At 47.3% G+C, this 25,709-nt stretch overlaps 1 protein-coding gene across 1 annotated transcript in view; it reads right to left on the bottom strand.

The window, feature by feature from the left end:
- CCDC12 (coiled-coil domain containing 12) overlaps positions 1-25,361 on the bottom strand; it is a 38,337-nt gene extending 12,976 nt beyond the window's left edge. The window contains exons 1-2 of the mRNA XM_083467299.1: positions 25,207-25,361; positions 1,420-1,493 (exon numbers count right to left, since the gene is read on the bottom strand). Of these exons, the coding sequence (XP_083323425.1) occupies positions 1,420-1,493; positions 25,207-25,305 (173 nt within the window). The 5' untranslated portion in view covers positions 25,306-25,361. The remainder of the gene's footprint in view (positions 1-1,419; positions 1,494-25,206) is intronic.
- Positions 25,362-25,709: the final 348 nt, after the last annotated feature.

The raw sequence follows: 25,709 nt of genomic DNA, 5'->3' as shown, positions 1-25,709 counted from the left end.
CCTAGCCTGTGCAACGCATTTCCCCCATCAAAGCAGTTGGTGGTTCTGTGTTTCTTTTTAAATTCTTAGAGGGGAGAGGGAGACATTGGGGTCCATTAACATTCTGACTGAAGCAAACAACCAGTTTCATCTTGCATATCCAAGATAGCAGAGGTGAGTTTTAAATCATGGAGATTTATCTTCTTCTTTTTTTAAAAAAATGGCTATTCCGCTGGGGCATGGTCATGTGTGTGCTATGCTCCAGGTGTGAGGTTTCTACCCACGCTACCGCACCACCGTGGATCCTATGCTCCTCGTGAGTAACCTACGTGCGGCATCTCAGCAAAGGATCGTCTCTGGGTCTAAATGCAGAGTTAAAAACAGGTTGTGCCGCTGGGCCTTCCGTTCAATTCCACAGCATCAGAGCAATGCCAGGTAGCCAGAAACCAGCCACACGATACTCCATGCCCCCCAGGAAACCGCTGGAGGCTTGTTACATTTCTCTAGTCTGCCCAAACGGACAGGTCCGAATCCCTTTAATTAAACACTAAATGCGAGGCTCTCGCAGGCCTGCCACACGCAATTAGCAGCGGTGCCTCTTCCCGGCAAGAAACCTCCCAGGAGAGTCCTTCGGGTGTGCAGCCCGCAGTGTGGGGAGGAGGAGGGTGTTCAGGAGAGAAGCTCCCAATTCTGCGCTCAGGATCCATCCCTTGCCCCCGTCTCTGAAGACAGGGGATGGGAGCTGGTACCCGTTCTCCAGGGCTTGGCATCTTATTCCATTTCATGTGGACGTTTGTAAACCCCACTTGCATTTACAGTATCACAAGGAGGTATACAGGCAAACATCCCCTCTGGGAAGCTACGGAAATCTCCATCCCCGGATGTTGTTGTTGTTGTCTTAGAGAGAAGGGTGGAAAATGAAAAGAGATGAGTCAGTCGCCTTGTCAGGATGTTTTCATCCACAGGTCAGCTCAGACAACCCGAGTGTTTCTTCTCAGCTCAACATTTCAATAACCCTGTCTTGTGTTGTGGAGCAGAGGCGGCACCGGCCGGCCTCTCTTGAGGTGCCCGCTCTACAGTCCGCTCCAACCGTTAGCCTTAATCAGCAGAAACGGAAAATGAAATATCAAAGTCATTCATTATTCACCACCCGTGGGATCGCGTAACAAGCCGCCTCGCGGCTCGCTTACCTCGTGTGCTGTTTTAACAGGAAAAGCAAGTTTCCCTGTTATAAACAAGCTGCTTTTTCCTTTCCAAGGGGGCCGTGTGTGTGTGTGTGTGTGTGTGTGTGTGTGTAGAACACACAGTCCAAAGCTCAGCTCCTGATTTGCAAGCAGGGAGCAAACACTGACCTCTACGCTAGACCACAGAGCCACGATACGGCTCAAATCCCAGAGAGAGAGAGAGAGAGAGAGAGAGAGAGGATAAGCAGCAACTTACTTATGCTTTCCCATATCTTTCTCTTCACCGTCGCCTCGGAAATGCTTGAGCTCCGGTGCGCCATCATCTTTATTCTGTGGAGAGAAGCAGAGAAAGAGAGGGGGGGGAATTAGGGGGGAGGAGAGCACCCATCAAGCCTGACGTTTCCCCAGTGCGAGACTTCAATGCTAAAAAAACCCCAGGCCCGGTGCCTGAACTGCATGTAAATGATGCAGAAGGCCCAGGGTTCTTCGGTGTCTGGGCCTAATTTCATTTCGCTCCAGGCTGAATTCCCCACTGTGACTTGCGCGCACAAGAGAAATGGAAGGTGCGCAAACACACACAAGGCCAGCGAGGAGGGAAGTGAATTAGATGTTTGGTGGGTGCTGAGACGTGCAGAGCAAGTTGTGCGTTTGGGGACTGCTGTGGTCGAAGCTGGATGAGCAAAGCAAGTAGAAAGCTGGCGCTGGGGGAGGGAGAGTTTGGCAGGGGGTGGCAGAGAACACACACACACACGAGTCAAATGAAAGCTGGACCTGTTTCCTGGAACGTGATGAATGCCAGGATAAACTGTGGCTCCTTCTGTACTCTGGTGCAGCTGCAACAAACGCATAAGAGCGAAGGGCAAGGGGATTCATGGCTAGATTGCATGCAGAGCTTTGCTGGGTTTGCGCCTTGCTTAGTGTCAGTACAGCTGAATGGGAATGTAGAATGAGATGGGGTTTTCAACAACAACAACAACTAGCCACCCACACAGCTGCAAAACAGGCACCCCCAAACTCAGCCCTCCAGATGTCTTGGGACTACAATTCCCATCATCCCTGACCGCTGGTCCTGTTAGCTAGGGATGATGGGAGTTGTAGTCCCCAAAACAGCTGGAGAGTAGAGTTTGGGGGTGCCTACAGTAAAATATGAAAGCATGTGGGAGCTCACAAAGAATAAGCAAACTGGAACAACTGGGTGCTCAATCCAACCATGTTTAAGAATTGTCATTGGCTGAGTAGGTTAAGCATCAGGTCTTGGGGGGTTAAAAGAACCAAATAGCGTATCATAGCACCGTGAAGACTTTTTACGGCAAAACTACCACAGGCTACAGTCCACTTCAACCAATGCATGGAGTGTTATCCTGAGGTACAGCTATCAGACAGGTGCTGGGGGAGGAGAATGAGCAGAAAGTACAGGCGGCAATTGTTTTGTTATTACAGTGGTGCCCCACAAGACGAATGCCTCGCAAGACGGAAAACTCGCTAGACGAAAGAGTTTTCCGTTTTGGAGGTGCTTCGCAAAACGAATCTCCTATGGGCTTGCTTCGCAAGACGACAATGTCTTGCAAGTTCCTGCTGGTTTTTTCCCTTCCCCCCCTTTTTTCTAAGCCGCTAAGCCGCTTATCAGCTGATCCGATCAGCAGATAAGTCGCTAAAAGCAGCTAAAAGCCGCTAATAGCGCTAAGCCGCTTATCAGCTGATCCGATCAGCAGATAAGCCGCTAATAGCGCTAAGCCGCTTATCAGCTGATCCGATCAGCAGATAAGCCGCTAATAGCGCTAATCCGCTTATCTGCTGATCCGATCGGCAGATAAGCCGCTAAAAGCCTCTAAAAGCCGCTAATAGCGCTAATCCGCTAATCCTTCAATGGGCTTGCTTCGCAAGACAAAAAAAACCGCTAGACGAAGAGAATCACAGAACGGATTCTTTTCGTCTTGCGAGGCACCACTGTAGTGGTGAAACTTTTTTTGAAAGGAAAAAAACAGAGTTTTGGATAACAGATACGCCGGCACTGGTTAATCCTACAAGTAGCAGCAGAGCTTCAATGCTTTTCTTTGGCCAAAGCCAGGTGCAAATGATGGGAACTGTTAACACCCGGAGGGAACCAGGCTGACACAAGACATTAATACCTCTGACAGAAAAAACATGAAAATAGGATTAAGGGGGTGGGAAACGATAGCTCTTTTTCGACGGGGGTGACTGCTTTCTCCCATACTATGGTCCCAAACACAGCAGGGAAGCCAGTGCAAGTATACAATTAATAAATAATAATAATAATAATAATAATAATAATAATAATAATAATAATAATAATAATAAATTATTTGTACCCCGCCCATCCGGCTGGGCCTCCCCAGCCCCTCTGGGCGGCTCCCAACAAAGGTTGAAAATACATTAAAATGTCACACATTAAAAACTTCCCTAAACAGGGCTGCCTTCAGATGTCTTCTAAATGTCAGGTAGTTGTTTATTTCCTTGACATCTGATGGGAGGGCGTTCCACAGGGCGGGTGCCACCACCGAGAAGACCCTCTGCCTGGTTCCCTGTAGCTTTGCTTCTCGCAATGAGGGAACCGCCAGAAGGCCCTTGGAGCTGGACCTCCATGTCTGGGCTGAACGATGGGGGTGGAGACACTCCTTCAGGTATACTGGGCCGAGGCCGTTTAGGGCTTTAGAGGTCAACACCAACACTTTGAATTGTGTATGCAAGGCCTGCTGTAATGTGCCCTTCAAATCCAGAGGCGGGTGGCCATTGCTGCGTTCCAGCTTTCAGGTAGCCAGGAGGAAGACCCCGCACAGGGCACCAACCTGGCGAGGCGATGGAAGGCACAGAATTTAGAATTATCCTGGCACAGCCTGTTATCCCCGCGCAGAAAAATGCCATCTCGCTAGAGCACAGAGCAAAGCACATCATCCCACGTGTCAATTTTGTGAGCTGTGCTTGGAACTTTGGGCATTCATCGGCGCAGCAGATCTGGCTCTCATTTCAGAGATGTTTCTGCCCAACTTCTGGTGTTTTTCCTCCCCCGATCCTTCCTTGCCCTTTCCAACGGCGCTGTTGGGTTTCGCCAGCCATCTGGGAGCTTTTTATCAGGACGGGGAATCGGTAAGCCAATTGTTGCGTTCCGTGAGCAAGAGACAGATGGCGGAAGGCTCCCGTTTGGCTGCAGTTACACCAAGCAGGTGGCAGATGGCGACACAAGAGCCAATAAGGAGCTTGGGGGCGGAGCAGCACGCGCTCTCTCCAAGTCTCCGGCTCCTTCGCTCTGCGATTGAGTCAGGCATCCGACAGATTGGACCCCAAAAGCCAGGAGATAGCAAACAGCATAACCTGTTTTCTAAATCTAAAGATCACACACACAAACACACATGCACAGATAACAGGGAAGGGAGACATGGAGAACACCATGCTTAATACAGGGGATAAACTTTGCAGCCCTTGGTACCGTATTTTTCACTCTATAAGACGCATTTTCCCCCTCCTAAAAAGATAAACTTTGCAGCCCTTGGTAATTGAGGAACGCTGCCTCAACCGCTCACAAAATTAAACCAAAGAATACATAGAGAGAGTCTGCAGGATCAGGCCAATGGCCCATCTAGTCCAGCCTCCTGATCTCACAGTGGCCAATAGTGGGAAACCCACAAGCAGGATTCGAACACATGAGCCCACTCTCCCTCCCTCCCGATCACTGCCTCCTGTGGGGAGGAGTTCCATAGGTGGTGGTTGTTTAGTCGTTTAGTTGAGTCCGCCTCTTCGTGGCCCCCTGGACCAGAGCACGCCAGGCACTCCTATCTTCCACTTCCTCCCAGTTTGGTCAAACTCATGCTGGTAGCTTCGAGAACACTGTCCCACCATCTCGTCCTCTGTCGTCCCCTTCTCCTTGTGCCCTCCATCTTTCCCAACATCAGGGTCTTTTCCAGGGAGTCTTCTCTTCTCACGAGGTGGCCAAAGTCTTGGAGCCTCAGCTTCAGGATAGGTCCTTCCAGTGAGCACTCAGGGCTGATTTCCTTCAGAATGGAGAGGTTTGATCTTCTTGCAGTCCATGGGACTCTCAAGAGTCTCCTCCAGCACCATAATTCAAAAGCATCTATTCTTCTGCGATCAGCCTTCTTTATGGTCAAGCTTTCACTTCCATACATCACTACTGGGAAAACCATAGCTTTAACTATATGGACCTTTGTTGGCAAGGTGATGTCTCTGCTTTTTAAGATGCTGTCTAGGTTTCCATAGGCTTAACCATATGCTAAGTGAAGATGTGGTGCTTTCTTTTATCAGTCCCGAAAGTTCCAACATTTAGCTTCATTGCGTGTTCTAGTGTCGTGAGAGGGAGAAAAATGTTCCTCTGCCCATGTTCTCCATGCAACGCATGGTTTTATAAACTTCTAACACATCAATTCTTCCTCACCTCTTCTCAGAATGGGGGGGAATCCCAAACATTGCCATCTTTCTTCCTAGAGGAGTCGCCCCCTCCCCTAAATCATCCTCCAGAGCTTTATCTACAGGACTGCCTCTCCTGGTCTGCCCCGCAAAGGACCTTAAGGTCCATGAATAACCATAGTTTAGAGGTCCCGGGCCCTAAGGAAATCAGACTATCCTCCACCAGGGCCAGGGCCTTTTCAGTGATGGCTCCGACCTGGTGGAATGCTCTCTCCCAGAAGACTAGGGCCCTTCAGGGTTTAACCTCCTTCTGTCGGGCCTGTAAGACAGAGCTATTCCGCCTGGCCTTTAATTTGAATTCAGCCTGATCTTTTGTTTCCCTTCTCTTCCCTTACCCCTCACCTTTTATGAAGATCGCCCACTCTGAGACCCCATGGCTATTTCTCCCCTGGCCTCCTCACTGGCCCAAGTGGGACCAATTCAGCCAGCTAGCCCTGGGGATTATCTAATTGATTTTTGGATTTTATTGTTATTCATGTTTTTATACTTTATTTTATGCTGCTTTTACAATTAAGTGTTTAAAATTTGTTGTAAGTCGCCCTGAGCCCAGTTTTTGAACCGGGAAGGGTGGGGTAAAAATAAAACAATATTATTATTATTATTATTATTATTATTATTATTATTATTATTATTATTAATGCATCCCATCAGTTCTAAGGTCCTGCAATGGCTATCATTGCCAATGGGCTATCGGAGATGATTGTCACTTCATGAAGATGTACAGCTTAAGCAATAAGGATGGGCGTTCCACCTGCACAGCTGGTTTAACACACACTCTCCAAATCGGAGCCTTGGCATGAAGAAAGAGACAGAAGACAGGAGTTATGCAGCAAGAAGTCAAGGGAGGCTCTGGCTGGTGTAGCCTAGGCTGCAACCAGCCTCTCTTTTTGGGGGCCACCCCATGCCTTGACCCATCTGCCTCCACCGGAATCCTTTGCAATGTACAAGGGACTCTCAGGCGACAGGGTGGGGGGGGGGAATTTCAGGCAGCCAGAAATCTGCAATTATGAATCTGAGATCTTTCCTACCCCATATCTGCATAGAAGAGGCTTGCCAATTGGTTGGGAGTGTCTGAAAACCGGTCTGGGATTTGCATTTTGCCCCTGCCCCAGCCCCGAGTGCAAGGGCATGGAGGACTGGAAGATCCTTCAGAAATTCCCGTCTACAAGGAGAAAATGTGCTTATCTCCTTAGCTGCTTTCAAAAAGCCAGCCTGCCCGACAGGCTGCCGTAGTTCCTGGTGTTCACTCCTTATTGAAGTCATAATCCTTGCTCGGTCGCAGCAGGTTGCTATGGAAATGATGGCAACCGCAGCCTGAATATTACGACTTTGCACAGCGGAACAAACAGGTGATGGGGTTGCGGCAGCGGCGGCAGCTGGAAAGGAAAGCCGTCTCTTGCTTCTTTTAGTCTGGGGTGTGTGAGGGGGCTTTTTCAAACTGAGGGACACATTCCCTTATGGGCAACCACTCAGGGGCCACATGGCAGCAGCAGGCAGGGCCAGAGCCAAAAGTGGGTGGAGGAACCAATATAATAATAATAATAATAATATTTTTTTTATTTATACCCCGCCCATCTGGTTGGCTTTTCCCAGCCATTCTGGGTGGCTTCCAACAAAATATTAAAATACAATAGTCTATTAAACATTAAAAGCTTTCCTAAACAGGGCTGCCTTCATATGTCTTCTAAAAGTCTGGTACAGTGCTGCCTCGGGTTACATACGCTTCAGGTTACGTACGCTTCAGGTTACAGCCTCTGCTAACCCAGAAATATTACCTCGGGTTAAGAACTTTGATTCAGGATGAGAACAGAAATTGTGCTCCGGTGGCGTGAGGCCCCATTGGCTAAAGTGCTGCTTCGGGTTAAGAACGGACCTCTGAAACGAATTAAGTACTTAACCCGAAGCAATGAGGGAACCGCCAGAAGGCCCTCAGAGCTGGACCTCAGCGTCCAGGCTGAACGGTGGGGGTGGAGACGCTCCTTCAGGTATACAGGACTGAGGCCGTTTAGGGCTTTAAAGGTCAGCACCAACACTTTGAATTGTGCTCGGAACCAAGGTAACATTTACCCTTCGTACAGTGTTCGAAATTTCCCAGGTGCATTTTGCACCTAGCTATCAACCACTGGCTCTGGGCTATTTTCAGATGCTAATACCCCGTCCTGTAGAATTCTATCAGTTAAGGCATATTTTATCTGGACAGTCAGAATGAATTTCAGGAACCAAAATGCTTTTTCTCTGTGCAGCCTGAGTAGGAGCAGTGAACAATGTTATAGCTAATTGCTGTCGCTTGTCTTCACTTACCCCACTGCCTTGCCCACAGTTGTAAAGAATAGCCCTACATTATGGATGGTCTGTGTCACCATTAAGAGGCAGGAATAGGCCAATATGTGCACTGTTCCTGAATCAAGTGACTTTTCATCTTTAAGTTCTCTAAACCTTGCTCAAGGCTGTCCTCTGAACCGGCCAGATGTTTAATTGAGAACCAATCAGTCAGCCCATCCTTTGAAAAATAAGACTTTACAGCTGTCTTCCCCCAAAATGGCAACCAGACATCCCATTTTGGCGATTGTAAACTTGATTTAAGGAGCCATTTGACACCTAGCTTATATACAGTGGTACTTTGGTCGGCAAAAGGCTTAGTTTGTCGAACAAATTGGCTCCCGAGCTCTGCAAACCGGTTTGAGTGTTCCGGTTTGCAAACTTTTTTGGAAGCTGAACGTCCGACACAGCTTCCAATTGAGTGCAGGAAGTTCCTGCAGCCAATCGGAAGCCATGCCTTGCTTTCTGAACCATTCCGGGAGTTGAACAGACACCCGGACAGATTAATTTCGACAACCAAGGTACCACTGTATCCGAGTTTCTAACACTGCCTTTGTACAGCAGGCTAGTTTCTGCACACACCCCTCTATTCACCGCCCAGGCAAGGAAGAGGTGTTATCAGTGTTCAAGGACACATTCCAGAGAGGCAAAAACATTTGAGGAAGATGCACAACAGGGCTGAGGGAGGTGCAGCTGATGAAAGACTTCAGGCTACAGGGAGAGAGATCAAGTCTAAGGTTTAGACCTGTGAGATCTTATGTGGCTCAGGACCCCAGGACCACCTCTCTGCACATCAACTAAACCAGACCCTTGAGGGGAAGTTCATCCCAATTCCTGCTGGGGTTTAGAAACACTTAATAAGTTGCAATAGGTTTCTACTGCTCCAGAGTGTCTCTGAAATGCAATGTGAAAATGAGATATCAACACACACACACACACACACACACACAGAGAGAGAGAGAGAGAGAGAGAGAGAAAGGAAGGAAGGAAGGAAGGAAGGAAGGAAGGAAGGAAGGAAGGAAGGAAGGAAGGAAGGATAGAGTGTCTTCTACATGTGCCCAAAGATTTGCAGGAGGCTACTAATAATGGCTGCCTACCAAGGGATGCGGGTGGTGCTGTGGGTTAAACCACAGAGCCTAGGACTTGCCAATCAGAAGGTCGGCGGTTCAAATCCCCGCGACAGGGTGAGCTCCTGTTACTCGGTCCCTGCTCCTGCCAACCTAGTAGTTTGAAAGCACGTCAAAGTGCAAGTAGATAAATAGGTACCGCTCTGGTGGGAAGGTAAACAGTGTTTCCATGCGTTGCTCTGGTTCGCCAGAAGCGGCTTAGTCCTGCTGGCCACACGACCCGGAAGCTGTACGCCGGCTCCCTCGGCCAATAAAGTGAGATGAGCGCCGCAACCCCAGAGTCGGCCACGACTGGACCTAATGGCCAGGGGTCCCTTTACCTTTTAGCAAGATCAGCCAAACTCTGTGGTTGCCTACCTGCTTTTTATATGGAGAAAGCTAACATCTCCCTACAAAAGGACCAAAGCAAAAGGTTTGCTAGGTACATTCCTTTGGTTTGCAAGAAACCGGTATGCTTACAAGAGTCTTATTAAAAGAGAAAGAAAGGAAAAAAAACTGCCCAAGCAGCCATAATCCAGAACTCAAAACAGCAAACTCAGGCAGACAGCGCTCATTCCATCGCCTCCCTTTATCAGAGGCTGCAAACTTCCGCCCTGCCACTCCAAAGGGTGAAACATTCCCTTGGATTTCCAAGCACTCAAAAGTGGAGGGGGCAGTGTGTGCTGAAATGCAGGCCAAGAACCCGTCAGCAAAGCTAAGCAAACCGGGAGAGGTTGGCGTTTATATTGTGCAATAAAGAGGGCGTCGTCCCCCCGTGCAGAATAGGCACTGGAGCCCAGGGTGGGGTGGGAAAGAGAGGAGCTTTTATTTATAATTTTAATCGTGGTGATTTATTGCCACCACACACCCCCAAAGCAAGACACAGATACTAATGTTATACTTGCACCATTTTTGGATTCATTTACAGTGGTGCCCCGCAAGACGAATGCCTCGCAAGACGAAAAACTCGCTAGACGAAAGGGTTTTTCGGTTTTGCGTTGCTTCGCTAGACGAATTTCCCTATGGGCTTGCTTTGCAAGACGAAAACGTCTTGCGCTTTTTAAAAAAAGCCGCTTGAAGAGGCGCAGTTGCGACGGACCGTGCTTCACAAGACGAAAAACATCGCAAGACGAAAAGACTCGCCGAACGAATTATTTTCGTCTTGCGAGGCACCACTCACCGCCAGCTATCAAATCTTTTGAATGGAGAGGTCCAAAAATTAATCTTGAGACCCTTCCACATAGGGGAAGATGCTCTGGCACTGAGCTATGCCTCTCGATCTCCGCTCAGCAATGAGAGGCAGGATTTTCCCCCACCGCCCAGTGCTTTATTCTTGTCCAGAAAAGTTTCCATTTTCTAAGTTCACCAGCAACAGTGAATGGGCGCCAACTGCAAATACCATCCTATGAAAGCTTGGCAGTTTCAGAGTCTTTAACTTGGTTTATAAAAAGGCAAGTAAAATAAACATGCCAAAGCAGATCCCTTTCTCGGGCAGCCTTCGCCAACTTGGCGCCCCATCTAGAAGTTCTGGACTACAACAGGCTTCCTCAACCTCGGCCCTCCAGATGTTTTGAGACTACAATTCCCATCATCCCTAACCACTGGTCCTGCAAGCTAGGGAACATGGGAGTTGTAGGCCAAAAACATCTGGAGGGCCGAGGTTGAGGAAGCCTGGACTACAACTCCCTCCCATCATCCCTGGCCATGCTGGCTGGGGCTGATGGGATTTGTAGTCCAAAAAAACCCTTCACTGCCTCTACCTTCCAAGTATCTGTATCTCTGGCCAACTCACTGGATCTACTCACTAAATCACATGACAAGAGGGTGAATCGCTTAACTGTCAGGGGTCCTTTACCTTTTATGTGTACCGAGGCCCCAATTCGCTTCCTTATTGTGCAACAACTGACTTTCTGCCATGTGCAAGAAGTCTCTTAACAGATATTATGACAGTCACTTGCTACCTGTTCATTTAAAACGGGAATTACCAAGGACTGAATCAGGGACCTTCCTGCATGCAATGTTCTGGAGTTTCTCCGGTGTGACACACTGCTGTTTTCCCTTCCCAGAAGGTGGTTAACAGTTAGAAATATATGCAAAAAGGTAGCTTCACCCCACCCACCCAACACCTGCACTTTTTGACATCACTGACACAGCTATAAGTGGGTGGGCAGGCTATTTAAAAATGTTGGTTTTTTAAGACTACTAATCTCTGTGAGTTTCTTTGCAGGGAAATGAGGAAGGCAATGGCCTTCTCGTTTTTATGTACCACATAATAAATATTTGGTTTTGCTACGTTGTTGTTGTTCTTGTTGTTGTTAACGCATCTTCTTCTATATGGCTTTTGGGATTTTTTTTGACTGTGCCAAAACCGATTTTAGTAAAAGCTATTACAGTGGTACCTCGGGTTAAGTACTTAATTCGTTCCGGATGTCCATTCTTAAACTGAAACTGTTCTTAACCTGAAGCACCACTTTAGCTAATGGGGCATCCTGCTGCCGCTGCGCCGCGGGAGCACGATTTCTATTCTTATCCTGAAGCAAAGTTCTTAACCTGAAGCACTATTTCTGGATTAGTGGAGTCTGTAGCCTGAAGCGTATGTAACCTGAGGTACCACTGTAAAGGGAAATTTGCAAATATTTAAAAAGAAACCATTTGCCACCAAACACGGACATCCAAAAATCTCCTCTCAGATTCTGAGTTCAACATGCCACCCCACGAGCCCAGACAGTATGTCTGTGAAAAGCTAAACATTGGCTATGCTAAAAATGGGGAATCCACTGCGGAATTAAAAACTGTGCGTTCTTCCCCCTTGTACCAGTTAACGAGCCATGAATGTGTCAACTGATTCTTCCTGGCTTGCGCAGAAGAGAGGGTTCAAACCTATCCTGTTATAAGGTTCTCAAGGGCAAAATCTTGCTCTTGTGCTCTCGCTCTCTCTTCAGCCGTCTGCAAATAGCCGTCCGTGTACAGCACTGCTGTGATATTAACAAATATTCTAGACAGAAGCTGCTATTTATATATATATATGATGTGAACACACATAACAGGTTAATTTCAAACAACACCAGGGAGTCGTTTGCAGATGTAAATCACATGCTTCGCAGATACTAATTAAGCATTCCCACTTGGGTGCAAGACACAGATCTAACTGTGCATTTTTGGAGCTGATCATTAACCTAGTTTCCCCCTAGTCTTCTCTTACCACCCCCCTCCCTCACAATCCCTTTTTAAATCAAACACAAAAGCCCTGCTGGGGAAAGGCAGAGCTGCTTGACGAGGGATATAGTTCAATAATACAGGCCCGGTTAGCCAAGCCAGGGTTGGCATTTTAAAAGCAGAAAAGAAAACATGCTCTTCATGGGCATTTGATTTTGTCCTTTCAAAACCTGAAATTCCTTGAGGAGCCTTGGCTCTTCACAAGGGGAGTTGCTGCTGCTGCTATCTTTGGATTGTAAGCCTGGAAACAAGAGGGGAGGGACGAAACTTTGGCTGGGAAATCTAACATTCATTAAAAGTGACCTTGGCTGAGAGCAACTCCTGCCCAGCTGAACACAACAGAGTTAACCACCGAGGTGCAGCAAACCACTCAGATATGTGCAGAAGAATACACCAGGCCACTTGGCTACCACCAGGAAAACCAATTCTATGGCATGGATGGTTAGGTGCCGCAAGAGCCACCTCGGTGGCCGAAAGGTTAATGCTGCAACACTAAAACCAGCTAGCTCTGAATGTAAGGGTCGCACTGGCTCAGGCTGTTAAGGAGGAGAATATTTGAGAGACAGAAACTATACAAAACGGTCAAGGCATAATTTGAATTCGCTGCCCAAGATCGCAGCCACTACTGCATGGATCTTCAAAGTGCTTGTTGTTGTCTGTGTTTCATTTTCTTGTTATATGGAACTTCTAATTTTATAGCAATAAACACTATTGACCTCTGCATTACTTGTGTGTTGCCTTGTGTCAATGCACGGGGTTATGTTCACTATCCTGGATCAGGACCTGGCAGAAAGGTGGTGTGTGTGTGTGTGTGAATTGTTGTTGTTGTTGTTTAGTCGTTTAGTCGTGTCCAACTCTTTGTGACCCCATGGACCAGAGCACGCCAGGCACTCCTGTCTTCCACTGCCTCCCGCAGTTTGGTCAAACTCATGCTGGTAGCTTCGAGAACACTGTCCCACCATCTCATCCTCGGTCGTCCCCTTCTCCTTGTGCCCTCCATCTTTCCCAACCTCCGGGTCTTTCCCAGGGAGTCTTCTCTTCTCATGAGGTGGCCAAAGTATTGGAGCCTCAGCTTCAGGATCTGTCCTTCCAGTGAGCACTCAGGGCTGATTTCCTTCAGAATGGAGAGGTTGGATCTTCTTGCAGTCCATGGGACTCTCAAGAGTCTCCTCCAGCACCATAGTTCAAAAGCATCCATTGTGCTAGGCCCCGGGTTACCTGGACACCCATTATATTTTGATGCCAGAATGTTAGAAGCTGAAACGTTTTTCGGCCTTGTGCACAAACCCGGCATATTAACCTTTTGGAAGGCTTTCCTGGCCAAGGGGATTAAAAAGCAAGTCGCTAGGTGCTCCATCAACAGAACATTAAAACTCCCAGCAGCCTGGGATGAAGGGAGTCCACAACATCTGAAGCAGACCATGTTGGCTACCCCTGGCCTAAATTTCAGTTCTTTTTTCTGACCCCTATAAACAATGACTACAAGGTGAATCCAGAAAGAGAGAATTAGCCAAGACTGGAAAAGTTAAGTGGGTGGGTTGGGAAAAAAGAACACAGCATGGGTTCTTAAGACACGGAAGGCACTTTGCTATAAAATTCCTCACTTTCCATGTACTTGTAAAATGTGTTTAGAAAGTTGTCTCGCAGCCTTGTTCCACATTTGTTATCCACATCTAGCCCTCTTTCGCTTCTTTATTTATACCAGTACACAGACTGGCGCCAACCGATCTAAAAAGCTTGATAGCAAGTTTTCAAAGCTGTCACGTCCTCTGCGCTCAAGGAGAGAGATTTCACCACCTTTTCTGCCCTCTGTTAGCACAGTTTCTCTTTAACTGTGAGCAATGCTCTGCTGCCAAGACCCAGATTCTGCAGAAGAGAGGGAGGGAGGGATTGTGAACCATGTGGCTTCGGGGTTGCTCAAGAAATAAGTTACAAGTGGCTGGATTGGAAAGGTCTCCCGTCCCATGTCACAGAGAGGCAGCAACGCTATCAGCAGGGAATATTTCTAGCATGCATACAGCACCACAAACCTGGCTAAAATACCGTATTTTTCGCTCCATAAGGCGCACCTGACCATAAGGTGCACTTATTTTTTTTTGGGGGGGGGGGGAATTCAAGAAAAAAAATATGCGGCTCTTGGGGGCTTTTGCGGGAGAAGTGAGAGAGCCTCGCTCTGTCCCTTCCCCCACCTCCCGCAAAAGCCAGGGATAGCCGCACGAAGCCTCCCCAGGGCAGTAGGAGGAAGGCTCCCCACTGCCCTGCGGAGGCTTCGCGGGCTACTCCAGAGCTGCTCATGAGTTTGTCGGGGCTTGCGGGGGAAGCCCGGGTTTCCCCACCCCACCCCCAAAAAGCAGGTCAGGGAGCAGCAAAAAGGCTGTGCGCAGCCTTCCCGCTGCTCCCCGAACTTGTGGGGCTGGCGGTGGGGGAAGCTCGGCTTTCCCCCACCCCCAGCCCCAAAGAGCAGATCGGGGCTGGCAGGGGAAGTCTGCCCCCCCCCCACGACCACACATTCGCTCCATAAGACGCAGACATTTCCCCTTAGATTTTAAGAGGAAAAAAGTGTGTCTTATGGAGTGAAAAATACGGTATATAAAGGCTGCAATTTGGGACTGGGAAAACACTCCACAGGGTAGTTCCAAAAGTGGGAGTCCTGTAGCCGCAGATATCAGGGGTGTGGAAACAAGTGAGGCATAAACCTCCCAAAACAAGGGCCTTAAGTTGAAAGCATGCACCAAGATTTGAAAAGCCGCTGGGCCAGGGAAGGTCACTGGCATGAAGGAGGACTAACGTTATCTCCATATGTATCCCTTTAGCACTTCTGAACAGCCTTCTGAGAGCCACGTGCGAGCAGAGCAATACAGTGGTACCTCGGGTTACATACGCTTCAGGTTACAGACTCCGCTAACCCAGAAATAGTACCTCGGGTTAAGAGCTTTGCTTCAGGATGAGAACAGAAATCGTGCAGCAGTGGCGCAGCGGCAGCAGGCAGCCCCATTAGCTAAAGTGGTGTTTCAGGTTAAGAACAGTTTCAGGTTAAGAACAGACCTCTGGAACGAATCGAGTTCTTAACCTGAGGTACCACTGTACATGCATTTCTTCCTTTGTACAGGGACTGTTGCTGTAGCTTCTTTTCTTTATTTTTAATGCAATTTAAAATCCAAATAAGTCAATTACTTTTTTTAAAAAATGCATTTACTTCCCTTAAAAACTACCCAGCCTAAGCCTTGATAACGATCATTTGCTAAGACAGCAGAAAGTGTTTCATGAGCCAGCGAAACCAGGCTTTGGTTGTTAAAATGGAAAGCTATCATTTGTATTCTGAAATCAGGCAGCAACACAACAGCTTCACTTCCTGCCTCAGCCGGAGCAAACCACAGACCTTATCACACCAACGCAAGCGTTCTCTTTCCTATTTTTCTCTGGGGCTCTGCTTAACGTGGCCTGAAGACGCTGTTCCACTTCCTCATGCAGTGTGAAAACAGGAAAGAAAACAGGAAATGCACAGCTGAACAGAATGTCATCCCTTTAATAAGGACTGGACAAAAAAAAACCATCTCCGTGAGGAACGTGACTCGCATTAGGCTTTATTTTGTGTCTTTTGGGGCCTATCGGGTCACCAAGATGATTCAGCAACTCCCCCAAAGCAAAACCAGAAGCAGGCTTTAGTCTACGCTGGGTGATCCAACATTCAGCCCTTGGTAGACGGCGGGAAGAGGGGGGTCTGCGGACAGCACTTTCCCACAGCGGCCGAGGGAGCGATCCTGTGCCACGCCGCTTTGGGCTAAAACTGGCAGCGTCAGTGGCATGGCTGTTCCAGAGCCGCCTCCATCTCCAGCTCATTGCCCACTCGCCCACTCTCACCTGGCGGAGCGAAGCTGAGCCACATCTCCCTTCTTGGCCACCCCAACACACTGCCCTGGGAGCTCTTCGTCCAGCGGCAAAGCCCAGGTGCAGGTGGGCGCCAGAGTTAAAAAGCCAGCTGCAGTGGTACCTCCAGTGTGGTGTAGTGGTTAAGAGCAGTAGACTCGTAATCTGGGGAACCGGGTTTGCGTCTCCGCTCCTCCACATGCAGCTGCTGGGTGACCTTGGGCCAGTCACACTTCTTTGAAGTCTCTCAGCCCCACTCACCTCACAGAGTGTTTGTTGTGGGGGAGGAAGGGAAAGGAGAATGTTAACCACTTTGAGACTCCTTCGGGTAGTGATAAAGCGGGATATCAAATCCAAACTCTTCTTCTTCTTCTTCTTCTTCTTCTTCTTCTTCTTCTTCTTCTTCTTCTTCTTCTTCTTCCGGTTACAAACTTCATTCATTCTGGAGGTCCATTCTTAAACCGAAACCGTTCTTAACACGAGGCCCGCTTCTGCTAAAGGGGCCTCCTACTGCTGCCGCACCGCTGGCGCGCGACTTCCGCTCGCTTCCCGGGGCAAAGTTCGCAACTAGGGGCTCCTTGGTTAGTGGAGCTTGTTACCAGAAATATTTGTAAGGAGGACGGTACGTAACCCAAGGTTCCACCGTATATAACCAAATGGCGACTTAAGCCTAGGTTACAATCGTCAAAATGGACTGTCTAGGCCAGGGGTCTGCAATTTTTTTCAGCAAGGGGCCGGTCCGCTGTCCCTCAGACCTTGTGGGGGGGCCGGACTATATTTTGGAGAGAAAAAATGAATGAATTCCTATGCCCCACAAATAATCCAGAGATGCATTTTAAATAAAAGGACACATTCTGCTCATATAAAAACACGCTGATTCCTGGACCGTCCGTGGGCCGGATTTAGAAGGCAACTGGGCTGGATCCAGCCCCCAGGCCTTAGTTTGCCTACCCATGGTCTAGGCACTATTTTTCCTTTATTTTCAAGGAACTTCATTGTTGTTGTTGTTATTTGCTTGGAAGTAAGAACCGCTGCATCCAGAGGAGCTTTCTTAACCTCAAAAAAGTGTGCCTAGAATTGCAGCTGGAAAGACAGATCGTGAAGCTGAGGCTCCAAGACTTTGGCCACCTCGTGAGAAGAGAAGACTCCCTGGAAAAGACCCTGATGTTGGGAAAGATGGAGGGCACAAGGAGAAGGGGACGACAGAGGATGAGATGGTTGGACGGTGTTCTTGAAGCTACCAGCATGAGTTTGACCATGCTGTGGAGGCAGTGGAAAACAGTGGAAAACAGGAGTGCCTGGCGTGCTCTGGTCCAGGGGGTTACGAAGAGTCGGACACAACGACTAAACAACAACAGGATTGCAGCAGTGCCATCCAGCCAGGTGGAGATGTCAGTTGCCAACCTAGCATCTAGAGATCTCCATATGGTCGCAACTGGGCAACCCAGGATTGTATGCCTGGCAGATTTCGAGCACTGGCCCCACAACTCTGTGAACTTTTCTTCTTCTTCACGGGCTGCGTTTATTTGCTGGCTTCACCAAAGCCTTGAATCATTTTGACTGGAAGCCGTCTAAAATAATTTATTATGATAATATTTATTTATACCCCATCTTTTTATATCCTGACAGGAGCTCAATGTCTGCGTTATTAATTTTGCTAAATAAATATATTAAATCTATTAATTGTGCATTTAATTACATATATTCTATTAAATATATTGTGTATATTAAATAATATTAGCTATACAGTGGTACCTCGGGTTAAGTACTTAATTCGTTCCGGAGGTCCGTTCTTAACCTGAAGCACCACTTTAGCTAATGGGGCCTCCTGCTGCAGCCGCGCCGCTGGAGCACAATTTCTGTTCTCATCCTGAAGCAAAGTTCTTAACCTGAAGCACTATTTCTGGGTTAATGGAGTCTGTAAACTGAAATGTATGTAACCTGAAGCGTATGTAACCTGAGGTACCACTGTACTGTGAACACTTTAACTCACGATATGGAAATTTAATTCAGTGTGTGGCTCGTGGGTTCTGTGTCAAAGTACTGCTGCGGCCCACCTGGTCTGAGAGGCTGAACCGCCTGGCCTGAAGCAATCCATTTTCCCAAGCTGTCAGAAGCTTTATTAGTCAGGCTATTAATAAACGATGAGCCGTGGGGGTAGGCGGTTTATCTTGACAGATCACTTTATTCCTAACATGGATAATTCATAGAAGCCGCAACTTCTTGGGGGCACTGGCAGCAAGGAAAGCGCCAGCAAACCTTCAGCTATCGTATTTCTTTTTAATTAAGAAATAAAAGGTTTCCAAGGGACAAAAGCAGCGCTCTTCCATGATGGCGTAGATGTGAAGTAGACAACAGCTTGTGAGAGAACAAGCACTACATGGCCTCAGCTGGGGCCAATGATACCCCCCCTCCTCAATGTAGAATCACCAAGTCAGTTCACGTTACAGTGGTGCCCCGCAAAACGAATGCCTCGCAAGAAGGAAAACTCGCTAGACGAAAGAGTTTTCCGTTTTGGAGGTGCTTCGCAAAACGAATTTCCTATGGGCTTGCTTCGCAAGACGAAAATGTCTTGCGATTTCCTGCTGGTTTTTTTTTCTTCCCCCCCCCCTTTTTCTAAGCCGTTAAGCCGCTTATCAGCTGATCCGATCAGCAGATAAGCCGCTAAAAGCCGCTAAAAGCCACTTATCAGCTGATCCGATCAGCAGATAAGCCGCTAAAAGCCGCTAAAAGCTGCTAATAGCGCTAATCCGTCAATGGGCTTGCTTCGCAAGACGAAAAAACCGCTAGACGAAGAGAATCACAGGACGGATTCTTTTCGTCTTGCGAGGCACCACTGTATCAAGCTATTTCAGGATATATTGCAGATATTGTCATAGTACACAGGTTATGCATGAAGTACCCAATGCTAAACCTACACAGGTGTGCCCTGAGAAGATCTGGAATAAAGCGTTCAAATCATGAAAACATATGGACTGCCTATTTTACTCTAGCCTGGTATTCCAATAGTAGCCAGCTAGATGCTCCCAGCAGTTCACAGCTGAGGAACGATGGAGCTAACTGAGTCCTGTTAGTTCCTAGTACCAGATTATCAAAAGTATTCTGAACAAGGGAGGTTTCCATTTTAGCAAATAGCCCCTGACAGATCTATTCCTTTGTGAATTTGGAAGTTCTTTTTTCAAAGGAACTTTTAGTGATACTCTTCATCAGCAACTGAATCTACTGCCAATCATTTTCACTGGTGGGTTCAAAGCAGACAAATTATTTTTGCCTTGCTACACCATTCATAATCGTCAAGCATAACTCCTCAGGATTCACCACCCCCCAAAAAAGAAGTCCCAAATGCTTATGCCTTCCATCATAAGGAAAATCCTCAATAAATATTACTAAATTATTATGGCGTGCTCTGGTCCATGGGGTCACGAAGAGTTGGACACGACTAAACAACAACAAATTATTCTATAGGCAAACTCCCTATTTACGCAGGGTAAATGTTCTGAGGCATTTAAGTGAAATTGTATATACTGTATTGGGAACAAGATCGAAAAAGCCTGCAAACAGCACAACCGCTCCCTCCAAACCTCATCACTCAAACTCCAAATCTCCACAAGCCTCAAAGGTCGGTGCAAGGGCTCCCAAGATTGTTTTCGTGCTTTTTTAGAGCTGTTTTTGCCACTTTTCATACCACTTCCAGGTTCGTGGCAATGCACGTATGCCTTGAACGCGTGTAAATGGGGAGTTTCCGTTGAGTGCTTTTAAAGTGTTTAAAGTGGTATGTGTACACTGTGCCAGTAATACAGATAAACGACCAATCTGCAAGTTATTTATCAGTATTATCACCCAGAAATTAAAAGAAAGGGGCGGAGCACACACAAAAACACTCTAGGCTGCCTAACGCACTCCGAACCAAGCAGAAATTAGAACCCAGGGTTTCTGGTCCAGAGCAGTGTCTCTTTCTCTTGACCATATACTGTATGAGGCATGTCCAACAGGTTGATCGTGATCAACTGGTAGGTCACCTCACATTCGTAGTCGATCGCGGTCTAGCAATGATGCCTCCTCCCGCCCCCTGCGCTAGGGGTATCCATTGGCTCCCCCCCAAAAAAGCTCTATAACTTTGGCTTCCCCCTGAAAAAAAATGGGTAGATCACTGCCAGTTTTTTTGTATTGGGAGTAGATCACAGTCTCTTGGGAGTTGGACTTGCCTGTACTATATCATCAAAGAGATACCATACAGAAATCCCTGCCTCCTCAAATCCTTCATATCATGGCACCTTAAGCTACTCACACGCTCCTGGATTCCAAAACCCTACCTCAAAAGGCCTTCAAAAGTTACTGCAATCTCTCCACCGCCCCCCCAAAAACACACACATTAGAGCTCATTTCTGAAGATCACAGAAGATTGAAGTCCCCCATACCCTATGACAGGCACGCGCAAACTCGGTCCTCCAGATGTTTTGGGACTACAACTCCCATCATCCCTAGCTAACAGGACCAGCGGTCAGGGATGATGGGAATTGTAGTCCCAAAACATCTGGAGGGCCGAGTTTGGGGGTGCCTGCCCTACGTATTCCCATTCACTTCCTGTGCCCCAAATCTCATAACTGAGACTTGAGTTTTGGTATTCTTGTTCAATTTAAGATACAAAATTTTCTAGTTTGAGTAACACAGACCCTTAATGCTGGTAAGAGAGTCTAGTCCAAACCCTTGGCAATCCAGGAAATCTACCACTACAACTCTCTTGCTGGGTTGCCATCTCATCTCTGCTTAAAAACCTCCAACGAAGAGACTTCACCACCTTCCAAGGCAGTCTATTCAACTACCCAATGGCTTGTACCACCAGAAAATTCTTCTTAATGTTGAGTCTTAATAATAATATAATAATAATTTATTATTTATACCCCGCCCATCTGGCTGAGTTTCCCCAGCCACCCTGGGTGGCTCCCAATTGAGTGTTAAAAACAATACAGCATTAAATATTAAAAACATCTCTAAACAGGGCTGCCTTCAGATGTCTTTTAAAGATAAGATAGCTGCTTATTTCCTTCACATCTGAAGGGAGGGCGTTCCACAGGGCGGGCGCCACTACCGAGAAGGCCCTCTGTCTGGTTCCCTGTAACCTCACTTCTCACAATGAGGGAACCGCCAGAAGGCCCTCGGAGCTGGACCTCAGTGTCCGGGCTGAATGATGGGGGTGAAGACGCTCCTTTAGGTATACTGGACCGAGGCTGTTTAGGGCTTTAAAGGTCAGCATCAACACTTTGAATTGTGCTTGGAAACGTACTGGGAGCCAATGCAGATCTCTCAGGACCAGTCAAAATCCCCTAACCTGTGAGTTTTGGTCATTCCCTGTAAAGCAACCGAAAAACCACAAATCTGCTGCATCATCTGTGTGGAATCCCTTTAAATGTACATACATCAGAGTAAGGACCCTTTTAATTCAGTATCATATGGAAAACCATCTTGGTTGTGAGCCCTGAGGGTCTGCTCCTGTCCTGCAGGCCTTTTTCACTTGGCCTGGAAGGGCAGGACTCTGACTGAATCCAGCTACAAAAGCTTAAGCTGAAAAGACTCTTGGGTTGGGGTGTTGAAGTTTGTGGGGGTTTTTTAATCTTTATTACAGATATTGTTGTGATTTTTGTGCAAACTGTTCAGTTTAACTGCCTATTTTTAATGACTACTTTTGTTACATTGTAGTTATGTTTATTTTCATGTTGCAAGTTGACTTGAGCGTGGTATGAGCTGTGGAAAGGTGGCTTACAAATAAAATTATGTATGTATGATTTGGCAATCATTTTTTTGTGTGTCTTACAAATAAACACACCTGCTTTCCAAAAGGAATCGCAACTTTGTATCCAAATTAGCATTAGCCACTTGCTCTGCTAATACAAGGATTTCTGCATGTAAAACCTCCCATACTTCCTTCCCCCCACAAACCTCCTAAATCTGTTCTGAGGGTTCCCCCTTCCTTCAGAGCATATTTGGGGAGGCCCTGGGGCACACCCTGGGGGAGGAAAGTGGCCATGTGCCATTTCCGAGCACAATTCAAAGTGTTGGTGCTGACCTTTAAAGCCCTAAACGGCCTCGGTCCAGTATACCTGAAGGAGCGTCTCCACCTCCATCGTTCTACCCGGACACTGAGATCCAGCACCAAGGGCCTTCTGGCGGTTCCCTCACTGCAAGAAGCGAGGTTGCAGGGAACCAGGCAGAGGGCCTTCTCGGTAGTGGCGCCCTCCCTGTGGAACGCCCTCCCACCAGATGTCAAAGAGAACAACAACTACCAGACTTTTAGAAGACATCTAAAGGCAGCCCTGTTTAGGGAAGCTTTTAATGTTTGATGTATCACATTACAGATAGGTAGCCGTGTTGGTCTGCCATAGTCAAAACAAAAAAAATTCCTTCCAGTAGCACCTTAAAGACCAACTAAGTTAGTTCTTGGTATGAGCTTTCGTGTGTGTATCTGAAGAAGTGTGCTTGCACACGAAAGCTCATACCAAGAACTAACTTAGTTGGTCTTTAAGGTGCTACTGGAAGGAATTTTTTTGTTTTGATGTATCACAGTATTTTAATATTCTTTTGGAAGCCGCCCAGAGTGGCTGGGGAAACCCAGCCAGATGGGCGGGGTATAAATAATAAATAATAATAATAATAATAATAATAATAATAATAATAATAATAATAATTATTATTATTATTATTATTATTATTATTATTATACGCAAGCATAAATCCTTCCACTAATGCAGACTTGAGAAACTTGGGTCCCCAGATGTTGACGGACTACAACTCCCATCATCCCTAAGCACTGATATAAAAGTTAATTTAGAAAATCATGAGGGAAGGAAGTTGATAGTGTTATAAGAAAGTTTACGTCATATATTTATGTATATATATATATATATTGTTAATGGAAAAATCTGAGGGCTCCCTTGGACAAAAACAAAGACACCAACTAGGATAACTTGGAGCGAAACAGCAGCCTGTAGGCTTGGCCTTTATTGAACTGTTGCAACAGGGTGCTCCCCTCACTTGCAGGAGAGAGGAAGGACACAGGAAAAAAATGGTGTGCAAGGTCTTATAAAGACTTTTGAAATTCCCATCCTGTAGATCAAGCCCACCCCCAGAAACATCATGCATACATCACAGAAAGGAGGGGTTGAGGGAGGAGTTGTGGTGGTAACCTGAGTGTCCTGTCACCTGGCTGGTTCCCCTTTCCCCCTCGCCATAAGTACTTTCCAGGTGACAGAGGGGAGTTTGCAGTTTCCTGCCCCCAGAGGGAAGAGCTGATTATTGTCCTTTGTTCCAGTCTGTGCTGAATCCACTCCCATATGCAAGTTCTTTGTGATCTTGATGGTCTTCTGTCTAGGACCATCAGGGTTGGCATAGCAACTGGGCAGGGCTCCTGTGGAAGTGCTGGTATGCTGAAGGGATTATGGGTGCCCTGTATCAAACCTTCCCCATTTTGTAGTCCTTCCTTCATGGAGTAAAATAAAAGTGGAACAGTGCAAATCCGAAGTATGGTTGATTTTCTATGAATTTATAACGGAAGTGTAGTGTATGTAGTGTGTGAGTGTGAGTGTGTGTGAAGTTTGTACAAACTGAATGATTGGGGGGGGGGTGTTTCCTGCTAAATATAATGTTCACAAATGTACCAAGCAAATACATATATAAGTATATAAAACCACATGCCTGAAACCCACAGGAAAAGTCCTAAAACCATTTTGACTCTTTCAGTCACTTGAAATATTTCTCAGCAAGGTTGAAGGAAATGCAGAAACCTTCCCATTGTCTCTGTCCTCACAAATCCTGCTTGGCAGGGGGTTGGACTCGATGGCCCTTGTGGTCTCTTCCAACTCTATGATTCTATGATTCTATGAAATCCTGCCTTAAGGGCACATTTAAGGTGTGAATTGGGTGAGCCTGTGACCTGGCTCAGGAATTAAGTATTATCATTACAAAAGAATGGCCAGGCTGTCCAGGTAATCCAGTCAAAGTGACCATTAACAGGTAACCTGGCAACAGGTAGGAAGCGGTCTGCCATAGTCAAAACAAACAAACAAACAAACAAACAAATTCCTTCCAGTAGCACCTTAGAGACCAACTAAGTTTGTTATTGGTATGAGCTTTCGTGTGCATGCACACTTCTTCAGACAGTATCTGAATAACAATAACAAACTTAGTTAGTCTCTAAGGTGCTACTGGAAGGAATTAAAACAAAATGGTAACATGGCAGACAGGGTAAAAACAACCCACTCAGATTTCTGTTGTAGACCAACTTTTCTGTGATGTAGGTATGATGTACCTGGGGGGTGGAATTGGGCTACACTCCTTCTGTGATGTATGTATGATGTTTCTGCGGGTGGTCTTGGACTCCAGGGTGGGCAATTTAAAATGTCTATATAAGGGCTTGCACACCTTTGTTCTGGGTTCCTCTCCTCCCTCCTGCGTTGGGGGCAGGGGGGGGGAGGTGAGGACCGTGTTGCAACAGTTCAATAAAGATCAGGCTCACTAGCTGCTTTGCTTCTCAATAGTCTCTGGTTGGCCTCTGTCATTTTCTCCTACCAATAGAGAACCTACAAAAGGACTCTCTTGGGTACCCCATAAAAGGAGCAGTTTTATTACTTAAAACCAGGCTTCCTCAACCTCGGCCCTCCAGATGTTTTGAGACTACAATTCCCATCATCCCTGACCACTGGTCCTGCAAGCTAAGTATCATGGGAGTTGTAGGCCAAAAAAACATCTGGAGGGCCTAGTTTGAGGAACCCTGCTTAAAACAATAGGCTCCGAAGTGCCAGGGAGGTAAAGTGGAAAACACTGATGTGGTGATATATTATTAAGTAGAAAATTAATAATAATAATAATAATAAATTATTTGAAGGGGGACACAAAAAGTGACCTGGCAGGGACGGTCATTCGCCCCTCCCCCTCCTCCTCGGGATCCACAGGGCTGAGGGGAAGCTTCGGGGCCCGATCCACCAGGGCTGCCTTCCTGCTCTCCCACCACGCCAAGCCGGCCTCGGCCCTGCTTCCCCCCCCGCCCCATTCGGACCCGAAGCCGCCGCCCTTAACCCCTCGCCCGCTCCGCTCCCCCTGCCGACCTGCCTGGCCGCCGCCGCCGCCCCGGTTCTCTCCCTCAGAGCCTTCAGCCGCTCCTTCCTCTTCAGCGCCTCCTCCTGCAGCCCACCGGGCGCCGCCATCTTGGCCACTAGTGCGCAGGCGCAGAGCGGCGGAGCGCAGGGCCCGGCGCGCGGCGGGAGACAGCCGAGTGGTCGATGGGCGGCGTTGTGAGTGCGGAGGGAGGCGAGGCGAGCGGAGCGCAGAGATCATCGATCGGAGGAAAAGTGGGGGAGGGGTACAAAGTTGTGAGGAGGATTTAATTTTATTTTGAGAGGGGTTGGTGTAGGTTGGGGCATAAGAGAGAAGAAGGTGGCCCTTTTGGTTGGAGGAGGGGTCTGTTCAGCCACAGTGCCTCTGACCATGCACAGAGCGCTTTCCCCACTCAGGAGGGACTCTGCACTGGGGGGTTTCCCCCAAATTTTCTTTTTTTTAATACGCTTTATTAAGATGAAAAAGAAATAACAAACAAAAAAGTAATCCAGAA

Source organism: Podarcis liolepis, assembly GCF_965112155.1.
Source record: "Podarcis liolepis genome assembly, chromosome: 12".
NCBI classification, from domain to species: Eukaryota; Metazoa; Chordata; class Lepidosauria; order Squamata; family Lacertidae; genus Podarcis; species Podarcis liolepis.
This window is presented reverse-complemented; position numbering and strand designations above follow the sequence as displayed.